At 47.4% G+C, this 22,549-nt stretch overlaps 1 protein-coding gene across 2 annotated transcripts in view; it reads left to right on the forward strand.

Moving 5' to 3' along the window:
* The window catches only part of VAV2 (vav guanine nucleotide exchange factor 2), a 1,354,235-nt gene that overhangs the window by 1,077,041 nt on the left and 254,645 nt on the right, over positions 1 to 22,549 (forward strand). For both annotated transcript variants that reach the window (XM_069609623.1, XM_069609624.1), the window contains exons 9-10: positions 13,725 to 13,824; positions 14,821 to 14,916. In XM_069609623.1, the coding sequence (XP_069465724.1) occupies positions 13,725 to 13,824; positions 14,821 to 14,916 (196 nt within the window). The remainder of the gene's footprint in view (positions 1 to 13,724; positions 13,825 to 14,820; positions 14,917 to 22,549) is intronic.

The following is a 22,549-nucleotide window of genomic DNA, read 5'->3' on the forward strand; positions in this document are numbered from 1 at the left end:
AAACTCACCAGAGATACAAGTACAAAGGAGAACCGTACAGCCAGCGACAAGATGGCTGCCGGGCCATGTAAATTTGGGAAGCCATGTATCCGCAGTTGAAAGGGCAAAATAAACGAATTAGAGAAACAACTAATGTGGTAACCCCTAAAAGCAGATGAGAGACCAATTGGAAAAAAGTTAAGAAGCTCATTTACCAGGAAGGGCCAAGTGGGAGTGCTGAAACGGAGGCAAGGTGATTGAGAGGCAAAGACTGTGCAGAAGAGGCAGCTCCCAGGTAGCCAATAGTTCACGGGGGGAGAGAGAGAGAGAGAGAGCGAGAGAGAGAGAGAGAGAGAGAGAGAGAGAGAGAGAGAGAGACCGACCCCGATCGATACCAGGAGATTTGCTGAGGGCCAGGAGAAGAAGCATCTTGCAGTTTCTGAACCGCATGGAGCAGCTGACCCACGTGCTGTGGCTGTGGCCAAGAGGAGGTCCTTCTTAGTCACCTGGTGGAAATGGATCTGCTTGTGGCTGGTAAGGGTATGCTATCTCTTGATAGTGAGAAGGGCACAATATTGCATAGGAGTGAACTGGGGCTATAACCCAGGATCAGGAACCAGCACTGGTTACTATATCACTTTGAGGTGAAGGTGTGGAAGAACTGGCTGGGCACTACATCCCTGAGACCACTTTGAGCTTAGAAAACTTGGGGGAGACGAATATATCCAATTCAGGAAGAACCCTAAGAGGTTTCTGTTTTGACTTACCCTAGCACTGTTATCTTGCATCATTTCCGGACAGTGTTTGCTATTTTTGTCATAGATCAATCCATAGACCCTATAGGCATTTATACCCATAGACCCTATAGGCATTTATACCAACAACTTCTTATCCTTGAATAAGATTTGCGTGAGCCTTTACTTCATGTGTCACATTCTCTTTGCTCCACCACAGATTGCTATCCTCTAGTGCTCTGCGCAGTTAACTTTTAAGACCAAAGGTGGGCTTGATAAATGGCTCCTTTTGAGTAATCCCCCTCACCCACCGATCTTTTCCTATTCCCTACCCCTTATCTGCCCTTTCCCACCCCCCTAAAAAAATTCAATTAACGTTTTCGTTATAATATACACTTTGAAATGCCTGGCGTTGCAATTGCAGGCGATGAAAGGAAGTCATACCATATAATTATGCTTTATAGGCCTAGCCTGGGGACCATACTGGGAGTTATGAGCCATGAAGAACATGATAAAGACCCGAGCATAGCTAGGTCTTTTAATGATGTCTACAGGCTCATACCTCCAGGTACTTCTGGAGAGCAAGGTATATACAGCTATTAGAACCTGCTCAAATTTGGAGTAAGGGAGGGGATTCTGCCTGGAGTTGTTGCTGGCAACTGACTAGTTCCCAGCATCCGCATAGAAAAGTAATGTGTGAGGGCGAAAAGGGGCAGGGCTTAGTAAACAACTGGGCCACTTCTGTCAGGGCATGGCCCGGCAAAGTAGGTGGCGTGGGGTGTTATGGGGAGAAGCTGGGCTGGTGAAGATCGAGGTGTCTGGGGATGGATACATCCACCTCCAACCCTATACAGGTAAGGCGTGAGGGTAAGGGAGGGCATGGGGTTCTGGCCCCTGGACAACGTCTCTGGTGTGGTCCATGCGAGTAGTGGTGCGGTGCAGGTGGCGGGGCAGTCAGCGCAGCGCTCCCATGAGGAGAGGGAGCACCATTCAGAGAGACCTGTTGGTGCCAGTGACTGGGTAGTCATGTGGCTCCTCTTCTCACTGGCCAATTTCCAGGCCTTATGGGCGATTTCTGAGCCATACCAACTCGCATGGCCCTAAAACTGGCTAATGGGGTCGGGGAGGGGACAGGGGGTGGGGGGGTGCCATGTCATAATTTCAAAGGTGACAAAGTGAGTGAAATACTATTCATTGCAATCGCGATAGGCTGCGACTGTCTCAGCGTGGGGTGCAGTTTATTCCTAGGAAACATGACACAATTATCTTAGAAGCCTTTACAGAACGGCAGAAGTAGTTTAACATTCAGGATGTTCTCAGCTGTCATGGACCCAGTGTGACATATGGGACCTGTCACGAAGGAGATAATCAAACAAGCATAACTTGAATAGAGGACTGTGTTCTTAGCACATAGTGATAGGATTTTCGTACCCAGTTTCCCTTTTACCTCCAACGTTACATTCCCTCCAGTTGTAAGGGGACAGTCTTTGGATTCACAGGATGTCAAAGAGGCTGCGATAGAATTGCAGTTCCCAGAGAGAGGGGGAAAAGTGGGTATGGACACTTTTCCCCAAATGTTGCTTGGGCAGAATTTATCTTCAAACTGACTTGTTGATGTAACACAAAACATCTCCAGAAGGGAGAACCTGAAGGAGAAGTCTCTCCAAGGATCTACGTTAAAATAACATAGGACGAAAAGATCAAATTGCGAAATGCTGACGCCCGCTGTGCTGCATTTTGCAATTCGATCTTGCCGTTTTTTTGTAAATGTCCCTCACATTCACTTTCATGTATGCGGGGGGAGACCCCCGCAGCTCCTGAAATGGAACATATGGAAGAGTGCGGGGGACACTCCCGCACGCCTACCTCTGTATTTTCGAATTCATGATTTTATATATATATTTCTGAGGCTTGTGGAATCTGCTTAGATCACATGCTGTGCATAGGCCGACATCTAGTGGAAGCTGCGGAGTATTACAGTTTGTTTTTCGAAACTCGAAAATGGGCGTCGACACAGGCGTGCCAGTAATACTATCCCTAGTGTGACGTCCACTGTACCCAAGATCCCTCACGCGTCTGGGATCCTCAGATTTTTTTCCGCCATACTGGTCGGAAGCATCTTGCGGAGTCCCCTGGCCTTAGCCATACTTTTGCTAATTATTGCAATTTAAAATTATTTATTGACATCCTTCCCCACCCCAACGTCGACCATCGACACTCGACGACGGCTGGAGAAGACATCGACCGTCGGCTGCTGCACGACGGATCTGGGCCTCGGAAGGCCGCTGGCCTCGGTCCGGGCCTAGTAGGCCGCTGGCCTCGGCCCTGCAAGTAGGGAGAGTGGGGGGTGGTACATACTCTTCACTCTTGGTATATAGGTACACCTTATATATTTCCTACACTTACCAGCCCGCTGCCTCAAGGTGCGTATGGAGGGTACCCCTTTCCAATTCTGCCCCAAGTGCAACCGCAAATACCCTTGGGTCGACAGGCACGCCACGTGCAATCTCTGCTTGCCGAGGGACCACCCCGAAGCGGACTGCAGAGCGTGTAGTAGGTTTAAACCTAAAACACTTAAGGACCGTTCGACAAAGCGTTGGGCCCACCACGCCAGGCAGGCAGCCATGGCAGCGGAGGGCGCCTTCAGCGATGGCAGCGACGCCGTACTTTCGGACGGCGAGGGCATTACGGCGTCGAAAGACTGCCGAGCGCAGGTCCCCGACCTCGGAAGGTTGTCCGGCAAGGCGGCTATGGGGAAGACCCCCGGCGGCGCAAGCGCTACACCTACACACACTAAGCACACTAAGTCCAACCGAACCTCGACGACGTCGACTTCTCGGAAAGAGGCACGGATAGAACGGTCCGACTCGGTGTCCTCTGGGCGCTCTCGATCGAGATCGCCTCATGACGCAAGGCAATCATCCACTCTTTCCAAGAGTGCCTCGCTCCCTAGATTAACGGAAGTTCGATCGTCGGAAGACGAAGACGACTTCCACCCCCAGGCCGCGCTCCAAGAGACCGAGAGCGCAGTTAACACCAGCGAGGCCCCACGCTCGAAACAAGATACCTCTCCCGACCCTCGGCGCCAGGCGTCGAAAGTCTCTGGGGCCTCCAAGGGGCAGGGAAAACATTTTTCCACGCACGGGGAGGGAGGGAAACAGCGGAAAGCTCAGCCTTCCACTCCTGTAAGACCATCCTTCCACCCCAAGCAGACAGATAAACTTAAATCTACTGGGACATCAACATCCAGCAAGGGTACCCTTGATAAGTCCTCTAAGTTGCCTACTAAAGTCATACCCTGTTCCAAAGAATGGTCCAGTGAGGACATAGACAGGGTCATGTCAAGGATGTCTTCCTTAGCGGATTTTTATGACAAAAACCCAGAACATTTCCTTTCGTATGACCCTCAAGGGGCCACACCCTCAGGCTCCTCTGATCCTATCCCCCTAAGTAAAAAGGCCCGGGTCGAAAGACCTGACCCCTTCGAGGTGCAGCCTTACTCTACTCCATACTCTACTCCACACCCCAGATACCAAGGACAACCTTTCCCTGAAGGGGACCAGGAGTTTTCAATTATGGAGGAACGAACCGGGTCTGAATACTATGCGGAGGATGAGGACCTGGAGGAGGTAGAAGATGAGCAGGAAATTTACAGAGTAGATTCCCCGGTAGAGAGCGAAGCCCCAGTTACCGACTCGCCAGTTGATAACCAACCCCTCCTTAATGAAGTTCTTGCTCGCGCAGCAGAACATTTTCACATCGACACCCACGGTGTACAGGAGGAAAAGGACTTCGCAGAAGAGTTGGTGGGAGAGAGGAGGCCGGTCGCTCAGACCATCCCTATCCTTAAATCCATCCAACGTAGAATAGATCCATCCCTGGTGAATCCTAACCTCACCAGAGCCGTCAACCCCAGAGTCGAAAAACTTTTTCGGGCAGCCCAGTCTGACCCTCTTTATATAAGAGGTCATCTTAAACCAGACTCCCTAGTGGTTACCAACACTCGGAAGAGGGCTGGGACACCCTTATCGTCGTCAGAAGCTCCTCCCGACAAGGAGAGCAAAAGACTGTACGGGTTTGGCAGGAAGGTAGCCTCAACGTCCGCCTACCAAGCAAGGATTGCAAACTCCACCACCCTGTTGGCAAGTTACAACTGCCATCAATGGGAAGAGGTCGCGGCGCTCATAGCCTCTGCTCCTGAACCGTTAAAGGGCCAGTTGGCTCGGATCTCGGCAGAAGGGAGAGCCGTGTCTGGTTGCATATTAAAAGCAACTTTCGACGCTGCAGACAACGTGGGAAGATTGATAGCAGAAGGTACTGTTATCAAGAGACATGCGTGGTTACGGCAGTCGGGGTTCAAAACAGAAACACAGGCTTCATTAATAGACAAGCCGGTGGAACCAGATCTATTGTTTGGGAAAGCGGTCGAAGACGCACTTAAGAATGCCAAGTACGAGACTCTCAAATCCCTTGGCCAGCTTACCAACAAACCCCCGAACCAGAGGGGGAACAGTAATTTTCGTCGCCCACGCGGCCAAAATTCACAAAGAGGCAACTATGCCCAAGGACAGGGTACACAATGGAACAACAACCAGCAGTCTACCCAAAGTTACAGCAAGGGTAACAAGAGAGGTCGTGGAAGAGGCAGAGGCAGCCCCAACAAGGGAGGTGGCACGCCTCCGCCAAAGCAGTGACGCTCAGTTCAGGGTCCCTTCTCACACAACCCCAGTAGGGGGACGCATTTCCAACTTCACCCAGGCTTGGGAAGGGATCACCTCAGACAGATGGGTGCTGTCAACAGTGTCCACAGGATATTGTATAGAATTACTGCAGCGTCCCCGGAACCACCCTCCACGACAAAGAATACACTCCTTAGAACATCAGAAGATCCTTCTCGAGGAGATCGCCATTCTGCTAGAAAAGGACGCGATAGAACTCGTCCCAGGACACCAGGTAAACAAGGGTATCTATTCAACTTACTTCCTTGTGCCAAAGAAAGATTTGACAATGCGCCCAGTATTGGACCTACAGCCTGCCAACAAGTATGTCAAGCCCCAAAAATTCCGTATGACCACGCTACAAGAGGTAATCCCCCTCCTAAAAAAGGGGGACTACATGGCAACCTTGGATATGAAAGATGCTTATTTTCATATTTCCATGCTCCCGGCGCACAAAAAATACTTGCGCTTCAAAGTGGACAGTCGCCACTACCAATTCAAGGTACTGCCCTTCGGGATAGCTTCAGCACCAAGGGTATTCACCAAGGTACTGGCGGTGGCAGCTGCACACCTACGCAGGGAGGCAATCCCAGTGTACCCTTATCTGGACGACTGGCTCATAACGGGGGAAACCCCAAGAATTTGCAGGTCAAACATTCAGAGGACTATCGACCTCCTCCACGAGTTAGGCTTCTCTATCAACGAGAAGAAGTCAAGTCTGGTGCCAAGCACCTCAAAACAGTTCCTAGGAGCACTCCTAGATACTCAGAAAGGGTTGACCTTCCCCTCGGAAGAGAGAATTCGGAATATACTACTGCAAATTCCACATTATCAGTCAGGTCAACAAATAACGGTACGCAAAGCAATGCGGTTACTGGGCATGATGGCGGCATGCATTTACCTGGTCCCCCACGCGCGTCTGCGCATGCGTCCCATGCAGGAATGGTTGGCGAAACAGTGGTCTCAGGCAAGTGGTCAGTGGGATGATCTAGTGGTCGTTTCGCCAACACTCGTACAGAGCTTACACTGGTGGACAAAAGAGAATCTCGCAAGGGGAAAACCCTTTTACGATCCCGAAGTACAAGCAGTGGTAACTACAGATGCTTGCCTGACTGGGTGGGGAGCTCACCATCTCCACCACACAGCTCAGGGTCTCTGGTCTCACTCAGTAGCCAAGAACCACATCAACCTGCTAGAGCTTCTGGCAGTATTCCGAGCGCTTCGGGCGTTCGAGCCCCATCTACTAAACTTGTCGGTGCAGATCCGGACGGACAGCACGACAGCCATGTTCTATCTGAACAAACAAGGAGGGACTCGTTCGCCAAATCTGTCCAAGCTTGCCCAGAAAATCTGGATATGGGCACTCAGACGGAACATCTTCCTATCAGCACAACATGTTCCAGGGGAGCTCAATTCCCTAGCGGATGCCCTAAGCAGAGACTCCCTCCCAGAAGAACACGAATGGGTCCTTCACAGAGAGATCGTAGAAGATCTCTTCTCTCAGTGGGGTTTCCCCACTATAGACCTATTCGCCACAAGCGAAAACAAACAATGCCCAGGATTTGCATCCAGGTTCCCCCAGCCAGACTCCCAAGGGAACGCCCTGTGGATGAACTGGTCAGGGATGTTTGTGTACGCTTTTCCACCAACTCCTCTCATCAGGAAGGTGGTGTACAAGATGAACAAGGAATCGATGACGCTCATCCTAGTTGCTCCCATGTGGGCGAGACAACCATGGTTTCCACACCTACGCAGGATGGCGCTGTGCGAGCCCATCAAACTCCCAGCCTGGTACAACCTACTGTCCCAGCAACAAGGTCTAACAGTGCACCAGGAACCCAACTCAATGAACCTGGCAGCATGGCTCCTGAGGTCATAGAGTTTGGGCATCTCAATTTACCACAGAGGTGTATGGACATCCTAAAAGAATCCAGGAAACCAAACACAAGGCACTGTTACTTTGACAAGTGGAAGAGATTCGTTATTTGGTGCCAGAATAAACAAATCAACCCAGTTGATTGCACTCCTTCCAACGTGGTAACATACATGCTACACCTGCTGGACGCAGGTTTGGTTTTTAACTCTCTGAAAGTACACCTGGCAGCCCTCTCGGCTTACACCACATCCCATAACAAAGTATCGTGGTGGAAAGTACCAGTAGTTAAAGCCTTCATGGAAGGAGTAAAGAGACTTCACCCTCCTATTTCGAACCCACCGCCAGGATGGGACCTCAATGTGGTGCTAGCTAAGCTCATGGGCCCCCCCTTCGAACCTATGCATAAAAGTAGTCTCAAACACCTGACTTATAAAACGGCCTTCTTAGTAGCCATTACCTCCATAAGAAGGGTCAGTGAAATTCAGGCTCTGTCAGTGCAGGATCCTTTCTTTATTATCCACAAAGACAAACGGGTTTTACGCACAAACCCTAGGTTCTCACCTAAATTTATATCTAAATTCCATGTAAACCAGTCCATAGAGCTTCCGGCTTTCTTCCAGAACCCGCAAAGCTCGGCTGAGGTGAAACTACACACCCTTGATGTGCGTAGGGCGGTCCTCTACTATGTAAATAAGACCAGACCGCTAAGAAAAACAGATCAACTGTTTGTCTCCGTAGCTACAGGCAGAGAGGGGGATCGCGTCTCTAAAGGCGCGATCTCGAAGTGGATTATCAACTGTATACAGCTGTGTTACTCTCTTTCTGGAAAAACTCTGCCTTTTACGCCAAGGGCCCATTCTACTAGAGGCATTGGTGCCACTCTGGCTTTCATTGCAAATGTTCCCCTCGACACCATTTGCAAAGCAGCTACTTGGAGCTCTATTCACACTTTTACTCAGCATTACTGCATTGACACTCATTCCAAGACAGATACACAAGTGGGACAAGCGGTTCTAAGACACCTGTTTGCTCATGACCCTTCTCACATCCCACCTCCTTCTTCGGGTACTGCTCGCTAATCTATGCACAGCATGTGATCTAAGCAGATTCCACAAGCCTCAGAAGGGATACATTACTCACCGTAATCGTATTTCTGATGCTTGTATCTGCTTAGATTCACATGCGACCCACCCTTCCTCCCCTCCGAGAGAAGGCGCATGATTGCTTGTAGTCTTACCTTTCTGTCTATCTGCTTGGATTATCTGTACTCACGCTACTCCTCATGCTTCCTCATGTCAGAAAAAATACAATCTGAGGATCCCAGACGCGTGAGGGATCTTGGGTACAGTGGACGTCACACTAGGGATAGTATTACTGGCACGCCTGTGTCGACGCCCATTTTCGAGTTTCGAAAAACAAACTGTAATACTCCGCAGCTTCCACTAGATGTCGGCCTATGCACAGCATGTGAATCTAAGCAGATACAAGCATCAGAAATACGATTACGGTGAGTAATGTATCCCATATATGGCTAGTGCAGGAAAGCCATGTGTACGGTCTTCTGGATATGACCTTTTGGGTCGATACCCTGTCCAAACAGCACGTTTTTAAGTCCCTCTGGGTCTCTCCTCTGCGTCACTCACAGCCTCTGGGTTTGGTTTCTTGGGTCTGATGGCGATACTGAGATTTGTTCTTTTCTGGAGTAGGGGTTCGGGGCATAAACCACCACAGCTGTAAATGTGCTTGTTTAGGTGACTTTCTCATGGAGAGAGGCTGAGATGGAGATACCTGGGGCTGGCAGCCTAATCCCTGGCACTCTCTCAGGGAGGGCCCTAAACTCATGGCCCATCCGCCCCCTCTGAATTCCCTCCTTTCTGACTATGACTTAAGCTACTGCCTTTACTGTCTTTCCCTATTCTACTTCCGGAACTTTTCTCTCCCTGGATCATTAAATATTTCCTGAATACTTCCATGTGATCCCATTTCTCTCACATTCTGTAAGATTGTGGGTGGGGGGTGATTGTCCCTTTCTTTTATTCCTCCAAATTCCCCGCAACCATTCAGCTTCTTTCAATCAGATACCTCATCTTCAGATCTTGCTCCTGTTTTCACCAGCTCCTTCTTTCAGCACAGTTTCTTTCATCTACTTGTCTGCTTCTCCTCTCTCCACCCCTCCTCAGATCTTATTCCCTCCAGGTGCTCTTCTGCTCATCCTTTCTCCACCTCCTCCTCTGAGCCTTATTACACTGTCAGCTTCCCTCCTGCTTCCTTGATCGTTCTTTTGGCTCCACCTTTCCTTCTTGCTACTCTGCTCCTCCTTCCTCCGCCTCCATCTCAGATCACATTCCCTCCCCCGTTGAGCCTCTCGGCACCAGTATCCTCTGCTCCGCCATCCTCTCCTTTCTCTAACCATCACCAAAGCTGCATCCTCTCCTAACTGCAACACCAGCGATCCTTTTGGGCTTCGCTGTATTTGCGCCTGTCCTTTGGGCTGGGCTCTTAATGAGGGTCTGAACATGTGTAGGATTTATTTTGTTATTGTAGGATTGGCTGGGTCTTAACACACCCTTTACTTCGGTTTATGGTCATTGCATCGAATTCCTTGCATCGACATGCATTTGCATCAAATTCTTTCCATCTAAAAAATTTGCCTTTTTATTTATTTTTTATTTTTGGGGGGGTCCCACCAACCCCTGTGTTTTACCCTTTATAATGCACCTAAACAAAAATTAACCCTTTAGCCCCCAAAAATATGCATTCGATGGACATTTTTTAGATGGAAGCATTTCGATGGAAGGGCGTTAGATGCAATGACCAGATACCTTTTATTTACTTCAAGTGTATTTGTTTGATTTAACAATGAACTGAGGCTATAGGAAGGTGGTCTGCTATATTGGAGTCTTTCACATCCTTACACATGCATGGACGCTTTTAAGCAGTATGGTCGATATTTGCTCATTATTCTTTGCTTGGGAAACATTAAAATGTTTCTCCGCAGTTTGACCCGAGTTACAGAACCTGCAGAGGTCCTCTTAGAAGCAATGTCTCCTTCTATACCTTGGCTATTCTTTAAAGGGACTGATGTCTTGTAGTTAATGGGGTTGCCACCCCCCCCCCCCCCTGCGCCGACCCAGGTGCTGGGGTGGTGACCGTTAAAGCCTGCTCACACTACCCTGGGCCCTGCATCGGAGAGCGGAGGGTGGCACCCGGACCCATGTTCCACTTTCCTCCACACACCTGCATTCAGGCAGCGGACGGTGCCACAGACCTGTATCCATTTGTGTTGTTAGTCAGTATCTCTTTGTGTACTGGGACATGTAGACCCATACTTACAGAGAGAAAACGAAACCACCAATGCCATCATGTAAAGGGCAGTTTCCTCGAAAAAACTTGGCTGGCCTAAGGGGTCTCCGAAAGACATAGACTCGTTCAAGTTTTAAACGTTGAGTGGAAGTGTATAGCATTTCAACCAAAAGTGGTTTACTAACCTTAGGGTGTAGCTTTATCAGAAGATTTTAAGTGTTGTAAAACAGCTCAAGCCCTATTTATAACTTCTAATAAAATACAGTAAATAAAATATAATTTCGTTAGTTTGGTAATCATGACTTATAGGGTGAAAAATGTTACGAGTGATGCATGGCATTTTGGAGACCCTTTTCTCTGGAGAAGATTTGTCATGAGCAGATGGGCAAGTTCTAGTCTGTTTATTTATTACTTAGATAGAACCACATACAGGCCGTTGCTACAAGACAGTCTGGTATTTTCATTGTTTCCACTAGTTTTTCCCTATCATATATGGAAAATTATATGCAAAATAAAAAAATATTTCGGCATGTACACTCAAGATGTTTGAGGTATAATAGATTTAATTTGTGGTTGAGGCACTCATGGATATCAGAAGACTTCCCGGGCATCAGAAAGACACAGACAACCGAAATCAGATTTTGGGTGTAAATCAACCTAATTCCTTAACAACACGAGGACAAGGAAGGCTCCACGGTCATCTTAAAATAATCTGAAATCCTTTCTATGTGAAAATTAGGTACCAGACTTGATGCCTATTGGGGCGTTTAGCCCGACTCAAACTTGGATCAAACTTGGATCAAACTTAGGATTTCCACCAAGACTTATAGCAGTTTCCATTGAACCCTTGTTGAGACCAAAGGAGGAACCATATTTCCACCAGAGATGCAAGCTAAGCGTACATAGAGCCTGGCTCCCAATGAATTCCTCGCCAGTCTAGCTAACCGTTCCAACCACATAAAACTGAATTTAGTGGTTGGAATAAGACAAGACAGATCGTCATAAGGAATGAGTTCTCACCATGATACTGAAACCACGGAAATCACCTTGAAAACTTATCACAAGAAATAATTAAGAAACTTCTTGCCCCTGATGAGGAGTCAAAACTCGAAACATGTTGGGCCAATTCAACAATAAATATTATGTTCTTGTGAAAATTTTGAATTTGTCATTCAAGTTACTAATGCCATAATTTGTTGGTTACTAACTAAAAAATACTTTCTTGTTAATTGTACTCCTACCAGAAGGGGTGGCACGACAGGTTGGTCTGTCATGTTAGTGTATACCCTAGATAACCTGTTTGTCTGATTTTCTCAGGCTGTCGATAGTGTGCAGGGCTCAGGAGTTCCCTAATAGGGAACCCTTCTTGTGTATGTATTGCTACAAATTAGATGCCAAGGTTGTTTCCTTCTCCCCCGCACCTAGAACTCCATTAAAAAACGTAACTATATTATTTATCATTACAACCATAAACAACTAGAAATTTACATATAACTAGGTGTGCTTAGTGTTCCATTGATTTGTATAACAAAATGAGAATATAAACTTGCTCTTCATGAATTAAAAAAAGACTAATTAGAAAGGCCAAGAGGAGTTATTGCTCTGAGTGAATATTTACAAGCCCTAACGTAGCCGAGAAAACTTTCAAACTGTATTATTTTTCCTTTGCATGCACATAAAATCCAAATTGTGAATGCTTTTATATCTACAAGGCTTGACCTTTGTAAAGCATTATATCTTGGCCTACCTAGGAATGCTGTATGTAAACTTCACAGAATACAAAATGCAGCCGCGCGGATGTTCATGAAAGCAGTCCAGAGAGAGCATATAGCTCCGGTCTTGCGAGTGCTCCATTGGCTCCCGGTGGAGAAACGAGTAACTTTTAAGACACTCTGCATGGTGCATCATGCTTTACACAATCCAAATGCTTATTTTATCAGTACTAAACTTTGTTGATATGTCCCGGAAGATGTCTGTGTTCATCCGCAACCAATCTCCTCGTACCCAAATTTAGTTGGGTAAAATGGGGAGGCGCTCGTTTGCCATTCAGGTTGCCCTCGGTTGAGCTATGGGGATTGAGAACTTGTTGGATTTTCACCATAAATCAAATAACTTCCTGTTTCCCCCATGAGGATGTAGGGCTATGGGCCTCTGCTGCTACTTTTTGGGGTCACTCTGTGCCCACTTCTTTAGCGCCTTGATGCCTCCATGTGAGGTGGTAATCTGCGCTTAATAAGTGTTGGACCATACCCATGCTGGTACCACCATTGCCGAGCAATACATGTGTATGTTCAATGAAGGTAACTGGTGGCATACGGTGGATAGTTGCTTCCGATCGAAGCAGCAATGTTAGCATGGGTTACTACACATAATTCAGTTATCATGAGATAAGATTATTGTATGCCAGGAAGAAGCTGGATGTGATCTGTGTGACACTGCTCAAATAGATGGTATCTTTACTAAAGTTACACTGGCGACATGATGTAAGACACACTTGCGTCATGCAAAAGGTTGGGTGTGATAGATGAACACTGCTGGCATGGAGCAGATCATTGGTGTTTGATAAAGCTGTCCCTGGTTGGTTGCATGCTGCAAGCGTCTGGTGCATGATGGCCGTAACACATCTGGTGAAAGTGGATGGTTCAGTGTCGTGGGTGCAACGCTGGTGTGGTAATGTATAGGGCTTGTCGAGGTGGATGGAGGTTTTACCCGTGGTGTATTCTAATGACTAGAGGTGTGATGAAGGTTACAAGTCAGTATTTTTTTGTTGGAGGGTGTCACTGCTCCTCTTAAGTAAATGGGTGGGAAATTAATTAGTATGTGGTTTGCAGTACCACTGTGGGGATTTATTTACCAATGGCGGCATAAGGTTCAGGGTGTGGATTCGCACTGTGTGAAGTGGACAATCCTTCGAGAAATCCTTGTGGTTTTGCGCTTGTGCTGAATGGAATACTATATCTTGGGAAATTTTGAGTAAATTGCTTTGGGGGAACCTTGAACACTGCTGACGCTGCACTTCCGTGCCCCGCGCCATTAGAGGAAATGTTTTTACCTGCTCCTCCAGCGGCTCCTAACAGATCCCCGCTGTTCCACTGATCCTATTTCTTTTCACAGGCTCTCGATTTACGGCGACTACTGCGGCCACATGGAGCACGCGCAGAAATGTTTGGACCGGTTGATCGCGAACCGAGATGATGTTAGGCAGAAGGTGGAGGTAAATGGGGGATTGCAAAATCTATTTCCTCTTGGTTTCTAGACTATTGGCTTTCTTTTCAATTTTTGTTGGGCTTTTTTGGGCTGCATGTAGTATTATCCACCCGCCCCTCCCCCGATAATGCTGCCACCAACATGGACCATTGAACTGAGCTGGTAGAGTTTGTTTATTGCTAGTTCCTGACTTTGATGTCCATCGATTTCTTGCTTGCTCTTTGTTGTTTTGTGCTGAAAGATTCCTTTCCGGTCTGCCGGAAAATGTGCATCGCAGACTGAGGGCTATAAAGTATTGATTGAGACCAAGCTTATCCCTGGAAGAGTCTGATGAGCCCCGCGAGAATTGGGCGATGAAAGAAGCATGTGGTTGGATGATGTGCATTTCTGCCCCCCACCCCTCCTTGCTTCTTGCACCGCCTGTATCCCAACTCCTGTTGCTCCTTAATGGCGCGGAGCCGGAGGGAGCCATTACTGTGCAGTGAAGACATTGTGACCACAGGCTCTGTGACGGCAGGAGCTCCTGCCTCCCTAATGTGATAGCGATGGCTTTTCGCAGGTTAGGGATGCGCTGCCACTGCTCTGATCCGAGTACACAAGGAGTATCTTGCTGGCTGCTTAGAGCAGGACTAGAATTGCTGTTGCACTTGGCCAAGTGACATTGTGTTCCATTGTTACTTGAGAAATGAGCCACCTCTATTGCTTGCTTGCCCACTCTAGGCTGTATTTGGCGCCCTCCTGCCAGTTGCATCCCAGGCGATTGTACACTGTTGCCCTGGCTTATGACTGACCCGGCCCTAAAGGGACATCCGTTATCACTGACCAGACGTCACCTGTGACTTGAAATCTCAAATATCCTAGATCAAAGCCTTCTTTCTTGTGGATACTGTATGATCCGAGATAGTCTCTTCTGCTTGTGAACCATGCTCTAATCAGTTATGTGTATTGTGCTTTTCCTGCTGAAACATCGGGCTACCCAACCAACTTTGCTATCATGTTTTAGGAGTGCACGATGCGCGTCCAAGATGGAAAATTCAAATTGCAGGACCTGCTGGTCGTGCCAATGCAGCGAGTCCTCAAATATCACCTCCTTCTAAAAGTAAGTGCTATGAATTGTGTTGTTTTATGTGTTGACCGTTTACATGGCGCATACAATACCAACTGAGTAGTCTCTTGGGGCAGGATAATAGTTCCCGTCACTATCAAATTCAATAGCGATTCCTTTTGATCAGCCTCACAAGGATGACAGACTGAGTTGACCTTGCTGAGAATCCATCCTGTAGCCATCAGGCTGCACACAGATCTCAGCAGCAGGTGTTCAACCCACTGGGCTATCTTACAGGTTCATCATATACATCATGGTTTCGGTCATGTAGGCCAATCCCTGAACCTGTTTACATGCCACTTATTTCTACAGTAATGTGATGATTGACCCACTTTTTGAAGCCAGGAGGATAGCTCAGCTGCCTAAATGCTTGTTTATTCACTGGTAAGAAGAATTCGATAACAGGTAGGGGAAAGGACAGGGGCATCGGTATGAAGTTAGCAGGTGGGCTGGTGAAGGCCTGTTGGAGTTCCCTAGGAAAGGGAAGAGGTCCTTGAGCCTCAGGCCAAGCCCCCAACCACGTCTGTGCAAACCTCACTGTTTATCTGTAGAAAATGCTCTTGAAGGGGCAGAATTACTCACTCCATATAGGCCTCACAGGTTGAGGGCAGGCGCGCTACATCAGGACTCTCCACAAGACCATTAGCACAGGTCTCACAGATGTGTTTTTATGCATTACACACCGATGTAAACAAATGAAACCACAGGAGGAGACGCTCCCTCGAGCCAGGCCTCACAACACGTGAAGAGGCCCTTAAGATGCTCCAAAATCAGCACCCGCCTCAGGGTTTTAAACCATGGATTTATTTATTTTTACTTCTATTAAGCGCACGAAAACCCTCAGGCATCAAGGCGCTGTTACAGCCTGTTACTCTCATATATGGTCAAAAGTCAGGGGCCGGTGGCAGAGGTGTCATAGTCTGGTTTAAAGTCAAGAGGCTTAGTTAAATAACCAAGTTTTCAGGTTATCGGGTAAAAATGTCCCCATAGATAATGTCGCAGGGAAATGGCAACATTATGTTTGGTGACATTATGTATGGGGACGGGTTGAGGGGATGACCCTGCTCCCAGTGTTAATAAAAAAATAATCAGGGTTTTACGGGGGAGTCCTCCACATGTTTGTCTCCGCAAAACACAGCGACTCTTTTGTCGGGGGACATTTTTGCAGGGATATTATTACATGGAACCGTTTTCAGTTCCTTCCTGAAGGACCAGTCGGTTTTACTCAATGGCGACCATAGCATAGTAACTCACAAAGGGACTTTAAAGTACCCTTGTGACAGTCACCTGATTCGCACGTGCTTATTCCACCTCCCATAGTGGGGGGGCAGGGTATGGTCCCTGGTCATTTACAAAGTTAAAGCTATAGAATACAAAAAAGGTAGCAGGCGCCCCTCTTGCGAAAGAACATGGCATAATAACCTGTTCTGAGATGAGAGTTCGCAGCCATCTGCTTTTTGCTCACTGTACCTTTCACAGATGGGAAATACCCAATTGCATATCAGTCTTTGTCCCACCCACATGGGCAGTCCAGCACCGAAATGCTATGGCACTTCCTCTCTGAACAAGAGTACCATCGGCAACCCCATACACGTGTTTCAGCTGAACAGGTTATCATGCCTTGTTCTTACGAGAGAGGGGCGCCTGCTACCTTTGTTGAATTCCTTGAAGGAACTTGGGGTTGGTCACCCTAGGTTACCTGGGGGCAACCAGACGTGGACTCCCTGTTCACTGTGCTTGGAGAGGCTCAGCTTCACCTCACTGATGATGCCCAGCAAGGCTGAAACACGTGTATGGGGTTGCTGTTGGTACTCTTGTTCAGAGAGGAATTGCCATAGCATTTCGGTGCTGGACTGCCCATGTGGGCGGGACAAAGACTGATATGCAAATGGATATTTCCCATCTGTGAAAGGTACAGTGAGCACAAAGCAGACGACTGTGAACTCTCAATGTGGTTAACAACCACTGAACAGGTTATCATGCCTTGTTCTTCCAAGAGAGGGGCGCCTGTTACCTTTGTTGAATAAAGCTATAGAAGCCTGGAACTCTGTGTCGTTTTTATGCAATAAATAAGACTTTCAAGTGATTGAAAACACAATGATTTTGCTCCAGCACTGTGTGTAGTTACATGGAAAGGGCCGTGGGTGTCGATTAGGGTACGAGGATGGTTATTTATTTGTTAGAGAATTAAGTTGCAAACATCTCAAAATGTGTTTGAAAGTCACACGCATCTTATAATGTACACTGCATATAGTAGCAAACATCACGGGAAGTACCACAGTACAGCATAGAACGACATATCAAAGTAAAGCATTGGCGATGTAGTGAAGAAGGGGGAGGAATATCCCAGTGTATATGCATTGCCTGTGTGTATTTCTCACTCTCGCTCCCCTGGCTACTTCTCTCTCTCTCTTTTACAAGCGGCTGAATGGTGGTATGTAGGATGCCATTACAGTAACGTGACCTACAGGGATTCATGTCCACTCCACTACAGCAAAGGCAGCTTCCACTGTCCTCCAGAAAAAATTCTCTTGTTTTCTGAGATTGGTTAGATGACCATGAGGGCCACTGCAGACCATCCGGAAAAACACTGCACATTGCCGGCGTACACGAGGGCAGAGGTGTATTTGTGCAAGCTGGTTAAGTGAATGCTTGTCCCCGGATGCTTGGCCTATGCTGCAATCAGCCTCGCTGGCTTCTCTGCTGGGTTTCTTGTGCCCGCTGAGCTGGCAAATAGTACGTCTTCACACACCCCTGTGTAATTTCCACTCAACATTTGCCTTGTTTGATATGTTTACCCCATCTCCACCTGGTCTTTTGGTAATTTACTGACTTTCTTCCACCAAGTCTTAGAAGCCAACTGTTGGGAAGCTTGTCATTCACAGTCATGCTCCTTTGCTCTTCAGCTCACTTCTGGGGTTTGGAGCTTTGTTTTTAACGGATCACTTCCAGTGTTTGTCATTCGTTGGGTCGAGTATTGAAAATGCGGTCAGCTATTTTGAAGTCGGGTGGATGTGTGTCATGAGTCGGGTCGGCTCACTATCATGTCAAACCAGCTGGCGGTTGCCATTGACACTTGAACAGCATCACCGTGGCTCTCCCTCCTCCAATGGAACATGAGTAACGTCACACACAGATAGAGATTGTGTGTCACATCATTATTATGTCCAGAGCGGATGCCGCAAACGCCGCAAGAGGCTGCTCCTCCGTGGCAGTGAAGAACCATCCGGTGCTTCTCAACTGAAGTAAGTTCTTTGACTCCCAGTTCCATCTGGAGTCTTTGCATTTCTGTGTTGATTTCTTCTGTTTACTCTTCTTTACCCTACTATTCTTCCTATGCCTTCGGAACTTGATTGGCTCATCCGTGTATTGAACCCTGGTCTGCCTTCTGGCTCCTCTCCTGCCTTACCCTACGTGGAACTGTATTGCCTCATATGTGCACTGAATAATTTTGCCTCCTTTCCTGACGCCGCGTTCTGCCTACTCCTAGTTGGATCATTATCTTTTCTTCTGTCTTGATGCCCTTACCTGTGCTCCAGCTCCTGGGTCTCCTCCCTGACTACTCTTCTTATTATTTACTGTTTTTGATTATTTTCTTTTCTCTCTGGATTTCCTTGACCCCAATGAGGGAACTTCGTGGGACATCTGTGATCACAGAAAAGGACTGCCTTACCATTTCTTTTTCCATTAGAAGTGCGTCCTCGTGCCGTTCGGGTCAGGTCCTTTCGAACTTTGCACTAACCCTAACATTGCTCCCCGATGGCAGCGTGACGCCTTGCGGTGTTGTGATCTCTGTACTTCTAATCAGCGACACTTCCCTAGGTGTACTACTGGATCGTATAACATCGCAAGTAGGGGAAGGGGTTCATTTTAGGGTCATTCTCAGAACCTTCCTTAACCAGTTGTTGCCTGTTTTACTTTCCACAGCCTGGAAACCCCAGATGGTGTTCTCCAGCCTTTTCACCTGAACCTTTTGGTCTCTCGTGTCATATGAACTCATAGATTGTTTCAGGAGGAATGTCAACCTTGGAGTAGGAGACTGGGCCTGCTTGTGACCCTGCTGATCCTGACAGTGTCTCCTTGCTTGTATGTGCTCTGAGCGATCTCCACCTGTTACTACTGTGTCCCACCATGGCCTCACCTCTGACTTCTGATGTTTGCACTGGTAGGAGTACCCATTGGTTTTCTCTCTGAGTGCCGGTTTTCCTTGCTTGGCTGGGACTGTGGCACGCCTGGTCCTATTCCACCCTCGAGCTTCTCTCTGGTGTGTGTTACTCTCTGGGTACTGCGGTAAGTCTGAGTCAGGAGACAGACAACGAGGCATGATTCTCACACGTTTCTGTCTTTCTTTTTAAATCTTTACCTACCTCTTACCCTCCGGATGGTGACTGTCCACCTTCCATTTAGGCTTTCTTTAAAGACTTATCTCTTCTAGTTTTTCTCTGTTTCACTGCCTTGGCTTGCTAGCGCGAAGCTGCCTTCAGGCGTACATTGCACTTTACAAGTATTGTTATGAGATATTTGTGTTACTCATCCCTACTCTATACAAAAGAATGTCAAAAGAGGTGTTTGTCAGGATGTCAAGATGGATAAACAGAAATGTAGTCCCCTGTCCCGAATCCTACTCTAACCTATTTTCGTTCCCTATTTCTTAAGAAAAAACACACGTATTAACCAAGATTGACTTTGGACTCATTTTCTGAAAAAAAGGCAGCTGCATGCTTCTGACCCCCAAACTTGTGGCTCTTTACCATTGGCCTTTGCCGAAGTTAACAGTCCCAAGCATATAGTTCTTGTACTGCTGGAGTGTCATCCGGGCTCCAGTCAGATCTTTCTGTGTCTCTCTCAAATCACATTTTCTCCCCACTCCGGGGTTCCTCTCCTTTTCACTCCCCACCCTGAGGGTGCTCTTACTTCTTCCCCCACACTGGGGCTCAACTTGCCCCACTCTGTGGTTTCTTGGTGGTCTCCCCAATCTGCAGATTGTCTCACCACTCTGAGGTGTCTTGGATCTCTCCCTACTTCAGAGCTTCTCTCACTTCCTCGCCCACACTGGGGCTTCTCTGTGTTCCTACCCTCTGTGGAGATTTCCTTACTCATTTACCCTACTCTTGGGGTTTTCTCACTCTTTCTTCCCATTCATGGGCTTTTCTGTATTCTCCCTTCTTCTGGGATTTGTGGCTCCTTCCCCACCGCCAGGTGTTCTTGGTATTCTCCCCTCTTTTTTATTTGCTTATTTCCCCGCTACGTGGCTTCTGTCTCTCACCTTGCCGCCAGCCTCCCGTTCCTCCACAGCCACTGTGTACCTGTGTGTGTGTCTAGAGGTGCCCACTGGGAGGGCATTGTAGTCTCCTCGAGCATCCTCTTGCCACAGAGCTGCTTATGTGACTTATCCACTGGGCTCTGCGTGGCCAGAGTCTTCCCTCCGTTTCCGCTTGCTTGGTGCAGTTATTTCTGGGCGGCTCCTCCAGGCTCTATTTCGGTCCTTTACTTTACTTTATTACATTTATAGTGCGCTGCCATAGACCCATGGGTGTGAGGGCGCGGACAATAGACAAACGTGACAAGAAACAAGCAAAGACTGTCCAGGGAACAAAAAGTTCCCGAGGGGAGGATATAACATGGAGTACTAATTAAAGAGGTAGGTTTTAAGACCCTTTTTGAAATTGCTGAAGACTGAGGAGTTTCTCAGCTGGCTGGGCAGAGCATTCCAGAGCGCCAGGGCCATAAACACAAAGGCACCCAATTGCGCTTTTTTGGTTTTAGACCTTGGCTGGTAGAGAAGGTTGTGGTTGTTAGAGCACAGATTCCTAAGGCAGGTTTTTTTTCCTTTTGTAAATAAGGGGGCATCATACCCATGAGGCATTTGAAGGTAATGACCAAAAGTTTGAAGGATATCCGAGCCTCAACAGGGAGCCAGTGCAGGGCTCAACGCGCTTCTGAAACATGGGCCCTAGAAGAGAGGCCAGCTACGACTCTAACTGCACCGTTCTGAACCACCTGAAGACGATTAATGGTAGATTAGCTGGAACCTGCCAGCAGACTGCAGCAATAATCAAGTTTGGCTCCTACAAAAGCTTGGGCAATAGACTCGGCATTCTGTTTGGAAATAAACGGTCTCGGGTGGACCAACAATTCAATATAGTAGGTGGCGGATGCGACTGTACTGGATTTGAACATCGCCTAGCTGGAAATGCTTATAGGCTAAGTCAAGTTTAGCTAAGATGCCCTCAGATCCCACCACCATGAGTTCAGTCTTATCACGGTTGAGTGCGAGGTTATTTAGCATCATCCACTGTTCAGTGATAGAGAATGTGCGATTAAGTTCACTGTCATCTAGGTCGTGCCGACCAGTGAGAGGGATGACACATTGTGTTTCATCTGCATAGTTAGAAAAAAGTATACCCTCTTGTGCGAGATGAGCAAAGAAGGGGGCCATGAAGATATTATAGATACAAGCTGATAGGCTGGCTCCTTGCGGAACTACAAAGAGTACCTGAATAGCCAGTGCCTTCACCTCGTTGGCACACACCCTACTAAATCTATTTGATAAGAAGGCGAGCAGCCATTTGGTAGTGGCCTGGGATCAATTAGCTACCGACATGAGCCTGTCCGCCAGGATGGAACGATCGACAAGGTTGAACGCCGCAGATTGGTCTAAAGAAATTAGAAGTGAAATCTGCTGGTTATCCAATCTCTGTAAGAGTTGAGATTTAAGGTCCAGTAATGAGGTCTCGGTACCAAAGCCTTGTTTGAAACCCGATTGAAAGGGGTTTAGGATAGGGTGCGAGTTAAGATGTTGAGCGATTTGAGTATATGCAACCCGGTCCAGTATTTTCAACAGAAAGGGGGTGTTGGTTATCGGCCTGTAGTTGGTAGGGACAGTCTGATCCCGGTTAGGCTTTTTTAAGAGGGGTGTGACCCATGCTTGCTTCATCTCATCCGGAACAACACCATTGAGAAGTGAACAGTTGACAAATGTACATATGGCCTGTACCAGTGAAGGAGGGCAGGCTTTAATAAAATAGTGGAAGCACAGGGGTCTCCTGTGCAGTTAGTGGCATTAAGTTTGGTAATAATGGATGCTAATCCGTCCTCCAAAATGGGAGTAAAGTCGAAAATGGGAATATCTGGATTCCTAATGAATGTGTTGCCAGCATTATGAGTGCCATGGATATCGAAGGCACTCTTTTTAGTAGCTATGCCTTCCCGGATTCCGTCTAGTTTCTTTGACATGGCATTCTGGATATCCGAGCATCAATTATCATTTCTGATGATCGTGGAGGCTACGGGCTCTGGAACAGCCTCTTGTTCTTTAAGAATTTTAAACAATTCCCTGGAATTGGAGGATGCATGTGAAATTCTAGCATCCAGATGTGATTTCTTGGCTTCCATAATGGCTATTTTGTAGGTGTTGGATGCTGTTTCATAGTCAGATAATGCTGACTGAGATTGATTGGCTTTCCAAACATAAAATAGCTTGAGGGAGGCAGCTTTAAGGGTTTGGAGCTCCGGGGAGAACCATGAGTTAGTTCTTTTAGTTTCTGCAGGTTTTGTTTTTGTTTTTGAGAGGCGCAAGGGAGTTAACCACCAGGTTCAGGGTGGATTTAAATTTCTTGCCTATAGC

This window comes from Ambystoma mexicanum, chromosome 8 (genome assembly GCF_040938575.1).
Source record: "Ambystoma mexicanum isolate Mex_15411 chromosome 8, UKY_AmexF1_1, whole genome shotgun sequence".
In the NCBI taxonomy this organism is placed as follows: domain Eukaryota; kingdom Metazoa; phylum Chordata; class Amphibia; order Caudata; family Ambystomatidae; genus Ambystoma; species Ambystoma mexicanum.